This window comes from Euprymna scolopes, chromosome 1 (genome assembly GCF_053919585.1).
Source record: "Euprymna scolopes isolate OS-2025 chromosome 1, ASM5391958v1, whole genome shotgun sequence".
NCBI classification, from domain to species: domain Eukaryota; kingdom Metazoa; phylum Mollusca; class Cephalopoda; order Sepiida; family Sepiolidae; genus Euprymna; species Euprymna scolopes.
The window spans coordinates 341423-355766 of NC_136482.1; the positions used below are offsets into that span (position 1 = coordinate 341423).

A 14344-nucleotide genomic window follows, 5' to 3' on the forward strand; every position below is an offset into this window, starting at 1 on the left:
TGTTTACTGTAAACTTTTTACGCAAATATTATGCAAGTATAAATCATGTAGAATATCTGCATGAATATAATTACACGCAAGTTTTTTTTTAATTTACACTATATTGATCTTTTATCTTCAATTTGTGAATTTAAAATAAGCGTTTGTCTAAAATATTATATTCAGTTTATTGGAAAGAGCATAAAATTTCACATTGACTCTGAAAATATAAAAATTTAACCAATAGAAAAATTGATAGATTCTTAAAGTTTAAAAATTGAAAAAAAACTTAACTTGTAAAATTCAATTGACTTCATTATATAAAAAAAAAATGGCTGCATGAAGGCGCGCCGGCACTTTGTAAATACTGTTTTTTAAAAATAAGAAATATTTTTTAAACAACTTTAATAGTTTATTTTGGAAGTATATTCCATAAAGAAAATAAACCCACTTTTAAAAGAAATTACAAGTTTTTATATTTTATTCGCAGTTTCGTGTTAGGGGTGTCAAATTCCCCACAAATTCTGATACACCTAGCGATGCAACTCCTTATGTTATTATTGGTGGCCATTGTTGTGAGCACATATTTTTGTGCCAAATATATGTGCGAGTTTACGTATACAATGGCCACTACTTATAACTTATAACATAATTTTTATATAGTCTCAAACAATAATTAAAAGAAAAAAAATGGGTTTGTATTACTGTACAGATTTGGAAAAGTGGTCAAAAATTAAAAAATTAAAATATGCAATAAAGAAATATAAATGTTACCTTACGCTACAACAGAACACTGACCACTCTAATTTTTTTTTTTTTTTTTTTTTTTTTTTAAGGTATTCGAGGTTGCTGATAATCAACCCCCCCCCCCCTGCAAATTTACCGTTTGCATGGTATGAATCCCTAGATCTTGGGACTATTTTGTGCCTCGTTTTTCTTGCATGATACGTTCGTGTGTGAACGGGCGTAGTGAAGTCTTATCACAGCACCACTACCGTCCCCTCCCCAATGTAAACAATTTTTGTGAAGTGGTAAATATCGGTGCGTTACTTATGGAAAAACGGTTAATTAAACTGCAGAAGCACCTGTTAAACTACACAAGTCCTATAAAATATCCCCACCCTCAAAAAAGAACAAACAAGTTTGGTTGTGTTTTTTTTTTTTTTATCAGTGTCTAGTTTCTTTCCAACTTCTCAAAACATTAAAATGACAACCTTTTAATAGGGGTTCGGTGGTGCTAAAAACGAATCACCTTTAAATTTGGGGCAGATAAGTAGTTTTCATGATATGAAATTTTTCAAAAAGTGGGGAATCACTTTCCTATATAAATTTGACGTAAAATGAGCACCCACTTTCTAGTCACCTAGTAATTTCTTCATATCATAAAGCAAATTTAACTGATGTTAGTTTTCAGCATCCCCGAAAACTAGCGCTGTTTTTGTCTGAGATTCGTTTATTTTTCACCTTAATTTTGGACGCTAATAAAATTGTTAGTAAGCTTACACAAACGGTTTACAAAAACACCATGCTTTCGTTTTTCATTCTTTTTTTTCATTTTTTTTTTTCATTATAGAACTTGTATAGTTTTTAACAGGTGCTTCTGCAGTTTAATATTTCACAAAAATTTTGTTTACATTAGGGGAGGCGGTGGAGGATCAGGGGTGTTGTGGTGGCGCCTCCCCTAATGTAAACAAAATCTCTTAAATGTAAACAAAAACATACACCCACACACGGGACAAAGTACAAATTCAAAAAAAGATATGCCGTGAAAACAAAAGTATGAAAACAGTATTAATTTAAAAAATTTTTTATATTTTCACCCCAAACAAGGACATTGCCATTTTGATGTAGGGGGCTACTATCAGGGACATAATCTCAGGGGAACTATGTGGAAAGTTGGGCAGCAAGAGAAAAAGAAATTGTTGAATGTCTCGATTTAAAAAAGAAAAAAGGCGAACTGTTCGGAAAGAAAAAGTAAACACAAATTAAATGTAAACAAATCTTAGTAAAAAAAACAGCGCCAATTTTCGAGGGTGCTGAAAACGAATATCAGTTAAATTTGTTTTATGATATGAAGAAATTACTAGATGTCCAGAAAGTGGGTGCTCATCATGAAAAATAAATTTAAAAAAATGATAAAAATTGATACAAACTTTCAGATTAGGAATGTATGGATGCACGTCGGGGGGGGGGGGTCTGACACCCCCTACCTCCTTTTACTATCATGACTTCATTTTGAAACAGCGTTTTGATTGGCTGTAATTTTGGGTTTCCATATAATCGTGTTTAACAAACCTTATTTGTTTCTTTTTGGCGAACAGCAGAATTACTTTTTTTTTTTTTTTTTTTTTTTTTTTATTACATTTTCACCCCAAACGAGGCAAATTGCCACTTTGGTGTAGGGGGCTACTATCAGGGGCAACAACTACTGGGGTACTATGTAGGGATTTGGGCAGCAAGGTGTCGGTTCACGTTACACTTGAACTTCTGCACGTCAGTACTGTTGGGGAAGCAGGGACCTGGAATGGAATTCCAGAGTCTAGCGGTTCTGGGGAAGAAACTATTGGAGTAAAAAGATCTTTTACATCTAGGGATCTCTACAGTGTGGGGGTGGGATTTAGCAGCCTGTTGGGTTTGTCGAGGGTGCTCACGTCGTGGGGGCACAAGTGATTGCAGTTCATCAGAGCATTCACCACTAAAATACTTGTAGAAAAGGCAGAGGGATGCGACATTTCGTCGATGGGACAGAGGCTGAAGCTTAGATGCCAGTTCAGGGCCTATCAGGTTTGCGACTCTCTTTTGAACCTTGTCAAGGAGCGAGAGACTAGTAGCAGATGCACCAGCCCAGATGTGGCAGCAATACTCCATACATGGGCGAATGGTGGCCTTATAGAGGTACAGGATACTTTCGGGTGTTAGTTTTCTAGCACGGTAGAGAGGGCCCACCTTTCTTGCAGCGGCCCTGGCAATGCCTTCAATGTAATTGTTCCAACTCGTGTTTCCTGTGAACGTTAGGCCAAGGAGTTTGAAAGATGGACTCTCAGATAAAGAGTCGTTGGCCATTGCTATGGGTGGTAGAGAGGGTTTCTTGTAATTATTGAATGAAACTAGTTTAGTCTTGGCAGCATTGAACGCGACCAACCACTTTTGTTCCCATTCCACTACAGATTGGAGGTCTTCCTCTAGTGTTTCTTTAGAAATGTGTTCATTCGTCTTCCTGTCGTGCCTGCCATTACTTGCTTTTTGAGGCTTAATTGAGCTATTTTTGTACAAACAAGGTATTTTATTTTTTTATTTAATTCAATATCTTAGAACTTTACTATTGAAAATAGACGCAGAAAAATCTTTTAAGGGATTTATTTAACTTCAAAATTTAGCTGAATTGGTTAGCTTACCATGAAAACATTTTTCATAGCTTTTTTATTTATTTTTTTTTCACGTGTACAAATTTTTTTTTCCTTTAAGAAATTAACTTTAGTCTCTAATCTTACAAATACAATCAAAACGTATCGGAAACCTACAAAAAAAAATGATAAATCAGCTTTCAAAACTAGATCCCTCTATTTTTATCCACCCATTTTTGCCCGTACCTACTGATAACATAAGGACTTATATTGCTAAATACTCAGAAAACTACTTGTCTGCCTCAAAGGTCTCAAATATGTTCGATAACTCTAGAAGTGTTATCCTGAGGTACACCCTTAAATCACGTAAGTTTCACGTATTGTCAGAAATTAATATGGTGGATGTGTAGTATAGCGTCATAAATTATTTGACAGACAAAAATTATAAAAACTATTTTTAGGTCGCCATGTTGCTTTTAAAAATTTGGCCTTTTTAAGGCCAAATTTGGTCTTTTTACGCTCTTTTATGGAATCATGTTTTTGGCCGCCATATTTTTTGTAATGAAAGAGCGTAAAAACTATGTTCAGTTTCTGTTCTGTCGCCTCTTGGATCTTCCGACAGAAACACTCGGTGGTCGATCTTGTTTCCTGACTAAGGCAATGAACGCCAATTTCCCCCCTCTCCCGACACATCCCATCCCCCTCTAAATTGGGCAGTTGGAAGTGCTTGAACATAATTAGTGTTGGGACGATTCCTAATTTTTATACGATTCCGATTCCAGGAAAATATTGATTAACGATTCCGATACCAAGTACGATTCCTAGGGAATTATTGTTTTGAAATATACCAGGTAGTTTTATACTTATGGTCTGGTAGTTCCCAAATATGTTCCCTAACTTTGGAAGAGATATTTTATGTCTACACCGTGGTGTTTTGGTTTAAATAAAATTATATAGTAAACTAAACGGAAAAATTAGCAAAGTTTATGTTAGAGAAAATTTATTTTACTTAATTGGAATACAGAAAAAAAACCCAAAGAAAATAGAATTTATATAACAGAACAAAAACAAGAAAATTAGAGAATAAATTAACACAATTCATTATTTTGCTCCTCATAATTAACAGATTTAATGAATTAAAAAAAAAAAATAAAATAACGGAAGAGAAAGAAAATATATACTAATTAAATATAAAAATGGTGAAAGCCAACATCCGCCAAAAAAAGTTTAAAAAAAAAACTTTATTTTATTTTACAAAACCCAAAATGAGATTAGAATTTGGGACCCCATCGCTTCAGTAGGACCTTTTGGTGCCATTTTTACCTACTTATTCACTCGTGCCATTTTTACAGAGCACCACATTTTTGATACTGCGAGAAATACGAACCATGCTGAAATAATGTTATTATTGAAAAAGCTATTTAACTGTTCTGCACTTTCACCTAACAATTTAATGAAAAAACACCATAAAAATTTAATTCAACTTGGAAATCCCATCTAAAATATAACACGGTACATACACTGCACAAGCACCAAAGTAAAATCCCAATTCTTGTCGAGTGGTTCCAATATGGGATCGGTTTGCTATAACGTAACTAAAAACTAGCACCCCTTTCAAATGTCAAAATACTTTTGCTTGTTTTCTGCAAAGAAGTTCCAAAAAATATATCTAATTGCTTCATGAGCTGAATATTTTAATAGAATGTAAATTCAAACAAAAAAAAATATTTGAAAATTGACTTACCCAGTAGTAGCTTAAATTAAATATAAAGCTGTATTTAAGAGATAGCAAAATAATTTTTTTTTTTTCATTTTCTGAAGACCTTAACCGCAAACCACCACTTAGCATGTGTAGTTCTAATGTTATTCCAATGATATTCTTTTTGAAACTTCAAAAGAAGCCGACTACTGTCAAAATTTTGCAAAATAATACGTGATCAATTTCATTTTAGAGATATTTCTTTCAAAAGCCTTCTTTTAAAAAAAAAAGTATATTGTGCTATTAAACCTTTTACTGTTTAAATAATTTGACTTTGCTCGTTTTATTTTAAGAAAATATGAGTTGAAAAAGCATTTTCATTCACTATTAGATTTGTCAGTAAAAAAAGTCGCCAAAAAGATGAGCGGTTTTTAAATTTTATTTTTACTCCCTGCATACTTTTCAAGTTAACTTTTTTGTAGTTTTAATTACAATAGATCTGAATGAATGAATCTTGTAAGGGAGGGGGCACTGGGCACTAAGCATTGCCTGTTAATAATGAATTTCTTTGGTTTCTTTTTATAACATGCTACATTTCTCTCTTGCGGTTAGAAATAGCAGGGATTTTAAAAAATTTTTTTCAACATCAGACTAAAAGAATCGTAATGAAGGAATCGGAAAATAAAGGTATTATTTAACGATGTGATTCCGATACCTCACAAAATACACGATTCTTACGATTGATTCCGATTAATCATCCCACCACTAAATGCCACGACAAGTAGATTGGGTTGACCAGCGTCTGATGGGTTGAGGGTACCAGATTGACAGTTCCTGGCTGCTGTTTCCGACTGGTAGTACAGTAGCTCTAACTCTTTGGTAGTGTTTAGAGCAGCTGCTCCATCAACAGTTGGATAATATTGGGATGTTTGTAGTGCCATGTTGCGCATGGAAAGAGACTCTGCACTCATTCCTGGTGGGCTTTCCTGAGGCCACAATCCTAGTAGATGTAGGGTCAGCTGATGGTCTACTTGTATTGCATGTCTAGTATTCTGCATAATCACTTGTTCAGCACCTCTTACCTAAACTGAAACTTGAAAAAAGACAGTACAATCTAAAATTACGCTTAAATCAGGACAAAACTCAAAGAAAATCAAATTGCCTCCTTCTTGAGGCTTGCATTTACTAACATCCGTGGGCTTAGAACTAATTTAAATGTTGAAGCATTTCTCCTAACAAACACCCTGGATATCTTAGCACTAAGTGATACTAACCTACACTCCTCCATCCCCTCTAACTACTTTAACATGCCCGGATATCTCCCACTCTGCCGTAAGGACTCTGACAGACATATGCCCGGGCTTGGAGTCTATATTTGAAACGCGCTCCTCTGACCAGGGAAAGAAAACTAGAATCGGACGATCACGCCTTTGTGCTTAAGACTTAACATGCATCATAATATTAGTTTTTTTTTTTTTTTTTTTTTTTTTTTTTTTTTTTTTTTTTTTTTTTTTTTTTTATTCAATTTTCACCCCAAACAAGGCACAGTGCCACTTTGAAGCAGGGGGCTACTATTAGGGAATTAATTAGCGGGGTCATTATGAAGGGAGAAGAGTAGAAAGATGTTTGTTAACATTACACTTGAACTTCTGCATATCATTGCAGTTGGGAAAGCAGAATCCCGGAAGGGAGTTCCAAAGACCCGCAGTTCTGGGGAAGAAACTATTGGAGTAAAAGGCTTTCTTGCACCTAGGGATCTCCACTGTAAAGGGATGAGACTTAGTAGCTTGTCGGGTTTGTCGGGGGTAGTTACGTCGGGGAGGTACAAGTGTTTGCAGTTCGTCAGAGCATTCACCATTAAAGTATTTGTAGAACAGGCAGAGGGATGCAACATCTCGTCGATGGGACAGAGGTTAAAGCCCAGATGACAGTTCAGGACCTATCAGGTTTGCGACTCTTTTTTGAACCCTGTCGAGGAGCGAGAGACAAGCAGCAGATGCACCAGCCCAGATGTGACAACAGTACTCCATACATGGGCGAATGGTTGCCTTATAGAGGTATAGGATACTGGCAGGCGTAAGTAGTTTTCTAGCACGGTAGAGGGAGCCAACCTTCCTTGCAGCAGCCTTGGCAATGCTCTCAATGTATCTATTCCAGTTCATATTCCCTGTAAACGTTAGGCCGAGGAGTTTAAAAGAAGTACTTTCAGGCAATGTGTTCTTGGCCATTGCTATTGGTGGTAGAGAAGGTTTCTTGTAGATATTGAAGGAAACAAGCTTAGTCTTAGCAGCATTGAATGAGACCAACCATTTTTGTCCCCATTCCACTACGGATTGGAGGTCATCCTCTAGTGTTTCTGCCATTTTCTTGGATATGTGTTCATTTGTTTTCCCCTCATATCTGTTATAGAGAGTGGTGTCATCGGCAAATATACCCATCTCCGAAACAATATTATCAGGGAGGTCGTTTATGAATATCAGGAACAATAGAGGTCCAAGGATAGACCCCTGAGGCACTCCCGCATTTATGTCATATTGTTTGGATGTACGTCCGTCGAGGACAACTTTGATTTTTCTATTACTTCTCAGGACTGTACCCTAATAAAGTCTGACAGCATAGATACAGCACTTTCCCTCTACACTAGCACACAAGTTCATGTATTTGGTGACTTCAATGTCCACCACAGTAAGTGGCTTGGATTCTCTAATTAGACGCAGCTGGTATCACAACACATAGCTTCTCTATAGCTCATTGCCTATCACAGACGGTTACGTTTTCAACCTGTTTCCCTGACCTTCAAGAACACGCATCACTTTTAAATCTGTTTCTGACCACAGTTCCTGATTGTGTTACAAACGCCCACAGCCCACTTGGGAATGCTGGTCATGTAGTGATAATAGTTGAAATCAGCCTAAATTCTAAAGTTAAAATAGAAGAGCCAATGCTCAAAACGAGATATTATGAAAAGGCCAACTGGGAAGCCATCAGGGATCTCATTAGAGATGCCCCATGGCGAAAGCTTTTCACTTCCTGCTGAACAGTGCACAAATGAGACCACTGAATGGTTCAAAACAGCAATTGAAGCACATGTCCACACACGGAAATTTTATAGCAAGCCCCACTCTCTCCAATGGTTTACTTCCACATGTGCAGCTGCCATTGCGCAAAGGAAGCATGCGTACCACAGATTTAACCGACATAAATCCAGTTCAGACAGAAGTATATAGAAGCCAGAAGTAACTGTAAGAAAGAAATAACAATAGCTAAGAGAGACTTTACGGAAACCACCCAAAAACACATCGATGCTCAGAAATTAGGAACCCGTGACTTCTGGAAAATCTACAACAGTGTAGTAAATAATGGGCAATCAACAATTCCCCCACTATCTAACAATCATAAAGTTGTTTGCTCAGCAACCGAGAAGGCTAACATGCTTGCCAGTCGGTTTGCCTCTAACTCCATACTAGACCCTGCTAACCACCCTCTCCCTAACTTTCCTTTGGACAGACGCCACACTTGACGATCTGAAAATCACCCCTACTCAAGTGCATGCTATTATAAAAATCTTGACACAGCAAAAGCATGTGGACCTGATCTTATCTTGGCTGTGCTATTTAAAGTGCTCTGCCGAAGTAGCTTCAATCCTCTCCAAACTTTACAACAAATGCTTTAATGAATCTTGCTTTCCTGCCTGCTGGAAAACTGCTTCTGTGGTACCAGTTTTCAAGAATTCTGGCGAAAGAACTGACCCAGCAAATTACTGCCCCATTAGCCTCCTCCCACTTTTTGCCAAAATATTTGAGTCCATAATTAACCAAGCTCTAGTCCATCAACTTACAGATGCTAAACTTCTGACTGACCAACAATATGGATTTAGGCAAGCCCGTTCCACAGCAGACATTCTAACTAATCTCTGAGTGTATATACCATTCACTTGACAAAAGAGGGTAGAGCGGTAGTTCTAGATATATTTAAGGCTTTTGACAGGGTATGGCACGAAGATCTTCTCAGGAAAATCAGATCATACGGTAAAAGGTAAGTTTTCTCTACTCTGCTAGAAAGCTACTGATGCTTGAAAGTATCTATAAGGTCACCATTCACCCATGTATGGAGTATTGTCATATTGTGGCTGGTGCATCTGCTACCAATCTCACTCCTAGACAAGGTTCAAAAGAGGCGCTAACCTAATAGGTCCTGAACTATCATCCAAGCTTCAGCCTCTGTCCCATCAACGCAATGTAGCATCCCTCTGCCTGTTCTAGAAGTACTTTAACGGTGAATGTTCCGACGAGCTGCAAGCACTTGTACCCCCTCTACGTAAATACCCTTGACAAGCAGTACAATCCCACCCCTTCAGTAGAGATCCCGAAATGTAAGAGCCTTCTACTTCAGTAGTTTATTGCCAAGAACTGCTAGACTTTGGAACTCCCTGCCAGGTTCCTGCTTCCCCAACTGTACTAACATGCAAAAGTTCAAGTGTAACGTGAACCGACATCTTGCTGCCCAACTCCCCACCTAGTACCCCTGTAGCCTGTCCTTAATTGTAGCCCCTTACATTAAAGTGGCAATGTGCCTTGTTTGGGGTTAAAATGTAATAAAAAAAAAAATAAATTAAAATCACTTATCACTTATTTTGCCGTTAAAAAAAATTCCACTCGACCGATTTTCCATTTTTTCAATTAAAACAAAAACAACTAAAACTTATCTACAAAAGGCGCACTTAACTTTTGATAAGTTGTGACTAAGAAAAAAAAAACTTATCCAGAAAAGTCACGGTTTTAATTTTACAAGTGAAAGATAAGTTTTAATGGATTTTTTCCGTTTTCAGAGAAAGCGAAGTGAATTTAAAGTTTTGCAGGTGACGTGCCTCTCTACAAGAGCAGAGTTCACACAAGGTCGGTTTTTATTGTAAGGGAAATTCAGTTCCCTAAAAGGGAACTCTGGATAGGAACAAAGATAAAAATTGCCTCAGTCTAGGATTTTTCCTTCACTGATCAAGGTTAGAAAGGTGAAGTGTAGTGTCAGAACAGATACTACACTAATCTTGGCCAAAGTTTACCAGTTTTAAAATATGCAAACGAATCTGATTGTTTTTGTTGGGGGGGGGGTACTTGTGCACTTCTTGAACCGTGCTGAAATAAATGTTATTTAGAAAGCCAATATTGAATGTTGCCAGAGAACAAGATGGCCACGATGTTTTTAAAAACTTGATAATCACTTCAAAATAAATCAAAATGGAGGCAGAAACCCACCCAAGAATTTGAGTAGGTTTCTACGATTTTTATCCAATCTTTTTAGTCCTTTTAAACAGTTTTATTCAGTATTTATTTGAACTTTTATAACAAAATATCTCGCCTGTACAAAATATAGCTTAATTAGCCACCAAAAGAGTTTTAGTAAACTTCACCCCCAACCCCCCATCAAAATGGTCGTCGCACTCAAGTTCTACAATAGACCAAAATGTTAGAAAGTCAATATTGTAAAATTTAAAGGAATTGAAACCTACCTTAATCTATATCTGTGACAGTGTGTGTATATTTCCCTACGCAATAACTGTCAATTTTTAGTCCAGACTCGAAATTTGATATACAGGGTACTGAGATTTGAGAAAATCGATGTGATCGGTTTTTGTCCAGAAATTTGGTGATTAAGGGGTCAAAGTTAAATGATTTGACCTTTGAGAACTCTGTCAAACTCCTCCGACAATTTTGGGTCTACACATTTGAAATTTTAGATATAGGTTCCTTGGACATGGATCTAACTTAAACTTGATTTGAGCCCAAAACAAATGTTAAGGGGTCAAAAAGGGGTCAAAGTTAAAAAAAAAAAAAAAATTGACCTCTGCGGTCTCTTCCAAATTACTCAGACAATTTCTGGTCTAAATATTTACAATTTTACATAAAGGGTATTCAGAGATAGGGCAAGCTTTTTCATCGGTTTGGGTCAAATTTTTAGTTACCAATATATAAATGTATGTATGTTTGCATGTCTGCCTTGTAGCAGACTTGTGGATATATTATATATATCCCCTAGTCGTACATAATAGGAAAAATAAATTGAATTGAGAAACAAACAACGCATTTATTGAAGTAAACGAACTAGAATTTATTTCATGAAACAAATAAAAGAAAGGATACAGCACATTTAGTTTGGCATGCATCTCTCGCTGTTAGCTGGTGGAAGAGAAAGTCTATTGTTGTAGAGAGAGAGAAGGTCAATCCAGGCCATAGAGAGAGAGAAAACGTGTAAGGTGTACCTATTGTCTGTTGACTCTTGCCCCACACATAGTAGCAGGGCACGTGAGGTGCGCAGGTGCACACCCCGAAAGGAAGCGGTTGGTCCGTCAACCTCTTAGGTCGGGAGCCGAATCGGAAAGAAGAAAACAGCTCGAGTCTCTCGCTTTTGTAGTTGTTTCCGGTGGTCTTTGCACATGTGTGGACTTCCTTTAAAGAGAAGTGACGTTGTCCATGTGTACGCACATGTGTATACGTTAGCGTGTGTGTGTGTATGCACATGAGTGTGTGAACATCGATATATGTACGTATGTTTGTGTGCACGTGTATGTATGACAAAAGTGGTCTGAAATGTGAACACGTGTTTTGTGTGAGACTAGAACAGGCTTGCACAGCCTAAAACTTTCGACAGAGGTGACTGATTTTACCAAGGTCAGTATTTAAAGTTCGACTTTTTATACGACAAATATCGAAAAATTGGCTAAAAACATTATCTTCACCTTCAACTAGGCACTTTTCTACAGGGGGGGGTCGCTTTTTTTTGCCGATATTTAAAATTTTCTCCTTTCGATTGTCTAGACTTAATTTAAACATAAGTCAGTTCAGGTTTGGTGGTGGTCGTAACCGCAAAGATGTCAGGTTTTTTTCCCTCGTTCTTTTCCTCTTTAATGGTACGGGTTCGAGACTGCCTTCTTACTACCACTTTCTTTTTTTTTTTTTTTTTTTTTTTTCTCAACATGCACATCCAAACACCCAGGCAACGCCTGGCTTAAATGCTAGTTTGTAATAAAAAAGAAATGGTTGTTTTAATTAGAATATTGCTTGTTTACATTTGTTAGATTTAAACATGATGTAATGATGGTTATTAATATAATTTTTCAATGCTTATTTTCTAGCATGCAAATGATACTCAAAGTACTGACAATTCTTTGAATGGGATCTGCCGGATTGAAGTATCCGAAAACTCTACGGCAAATCTCAATGGCCGGATATCCCTCGACTCTGGCTGTAATTTTTCAGATCATACTAATAATACTTGGATTCTTCCTAAAAATGAAAACCAATATCACAAACTTGATGACCCTGAAACAAATCTTTACCAGCTGAATCACTCCCTGCAAACTGATATGAGATCAGCCATCTCCGATCTTGACCAGTAAGTTTTTTTTTTTTTTTTTTTTTTTTTCTAGTTCTATTTTGATTAACACCTGGTTTGATAGAAATAGTCCGCTTTTTAAACTTTACTCTTTACCTAACCCAAATGTAGTTAAAAGGTGACTCAACTTATTGAATCCATCTTTTACTACTGACTGATTTCTGGTTAAACACATTTCAACAAAGCAAAGGCAGCATGTGTACCGCAGATTTAACCGACATAAGTCTAGTTCAGACAGACAGAAGTATATAGAAGCCAGAAATAATTGTAAGAGAGTAATAGCGACAGCTAACACAGATTACACTGAACCCACCAGGAAAGCATTGAAGCACAGAAATTAGGAACCCATGATTTTTGGAAAATCTACAACATTGTATAATTAAATGATACTCCAACTTAACATTTAAATCTGACCCCTAAGTTTGGCATGAAATTTTATAGCAAGCCCCACTCTCTCCAATGGTTTACTTCCACATGTGCAGCTGCCATTGCGCAAAGGAAGCATGCGTACCACAGATTTAACCGACATAAATCCAGTTCAGACAGAAGTATAAAGAAGCCAGAAGTAACTGTAAGAAAGAAATAGCAATAGCTAAGAGAGACTTTACTGAAACCACCCAAAAACACATCGATGCTCAGAAATTAGGAACCCGTGACTTCTGGAAAATCTACAACAGTGTAGTAAATAATGGGCAATCAACAATTCCCCCACTATCTAACAATCATGAAGTTGTTTGCTCAGTAACCGAGAAGGCTAACATGCTTGCCAGTCGGTTTGCCTCCAACTCCACACTAGACCCTGCTAACCACCCTCTCCCTGACTTTCCTTTGCGGACAGACGCCACACTTGATCTAAAAATCACCCCTGCTCAGGTGCATGCTATTATAAAAATCTTGACACTGCAAAAGCATGTGGACCTGATCTCATCCCGGCTGTGCAATTGAAAAAAAAAAAAAAAAAAAAAGTGCTCTGCTTAAGTAGCTTCAATCCTCTCCAAACTTTAAACAAATGCTTTAATGAATCTTGTTTTCCTGCCTGCTGGAAAACTGCTATGGTACCAGTTTTCAAGAATTCTGGCGAAAGAATTGACCCAGCAAATTACCGCCCCATTAGCCTCCCACTTTTTGCCAAAATATTTGAGTCTATAATTAACCAACCTGATGAAAATGTAACAAAAAAAAAAAAAGTTCATCCAATGGAATTAAAGAAATATAATCATTAAATAATGCAACCTTTCAGCAATCTACCTCAAGAAGTATTAAAGAAAATCACAAAGAATACATTGTGTATAACAAAACGTACAATAAATCAAAGATAAGAAACTATTAGAAGGCATTCTGGCATCTACAGTGAAGATAAGATTACAACTACCTGTCAGTTTAGTTGGAAGTGTGTACGTTGGGAGAGGCAAGTGCTAGAAGTTCAAAGCACATGCCATTAAGGTACTTGTAAAACAGGTACAGGGATGCAACATTGTGACTAATAGTGCAAGACCTATAAGATTTGTGACTTATTTTTGGATGCTTTCAAAGAGAGGCTAGTGATAGATATATCAGCCCAAATATAGCAAGAATACTCCATGCATGGGCAAATGGTAGCTTTGAAAGATACAAGATACTGCCAATGCAATTTGGAATCCCCTTTGATCCATTCAGGTGGAATAAAATAGGAGGCATTACTTTTGGAATGTTCGAATCATCAGGTAATCTTGAGCTAATTTAGAAAAATTAATTTTTGGTAATTTCTCTAAAAACCGTTTTCGTTAATTTTCTACCTAATTGTTTTGTAAATTTTAAATATGCTAATTAGGACACAAAAGTAGATACCATTGGTTTAATTTGAAATTCAATATTTCAGTTTTTGAATTTCGCCCTAATAATGAAGCGTCAAATCTTAATGGTGGCTTGTTGCCATTTGTAGTTGCTACTGCTA

The 14344-nt window shown here is 36.8% G+C and overlaps 1 protein-coding gene across 2 annotated transcripts in view; it reads left to right on the top strand.

Moving 5' to 3' along the window:
• Positions 1-14344, top strand: part of LOC145282558 (uncharacterized) — a 98932-nt gene that overhangs the window by 35433 nt on the left and 49155 nt on the right. For both annotated transcript variants that reach the window (XM_080138894.1, XM_080134483.1), the window contains one exon: positions 12152-12411. In XM_080138894.1, coding sequence (XP_079995020.1) covers positions 12152-12411 — 260 coding nt within the window. The remainder of the gene's footprint in view (positions 1-12151; positions 12412-14344) is intronic.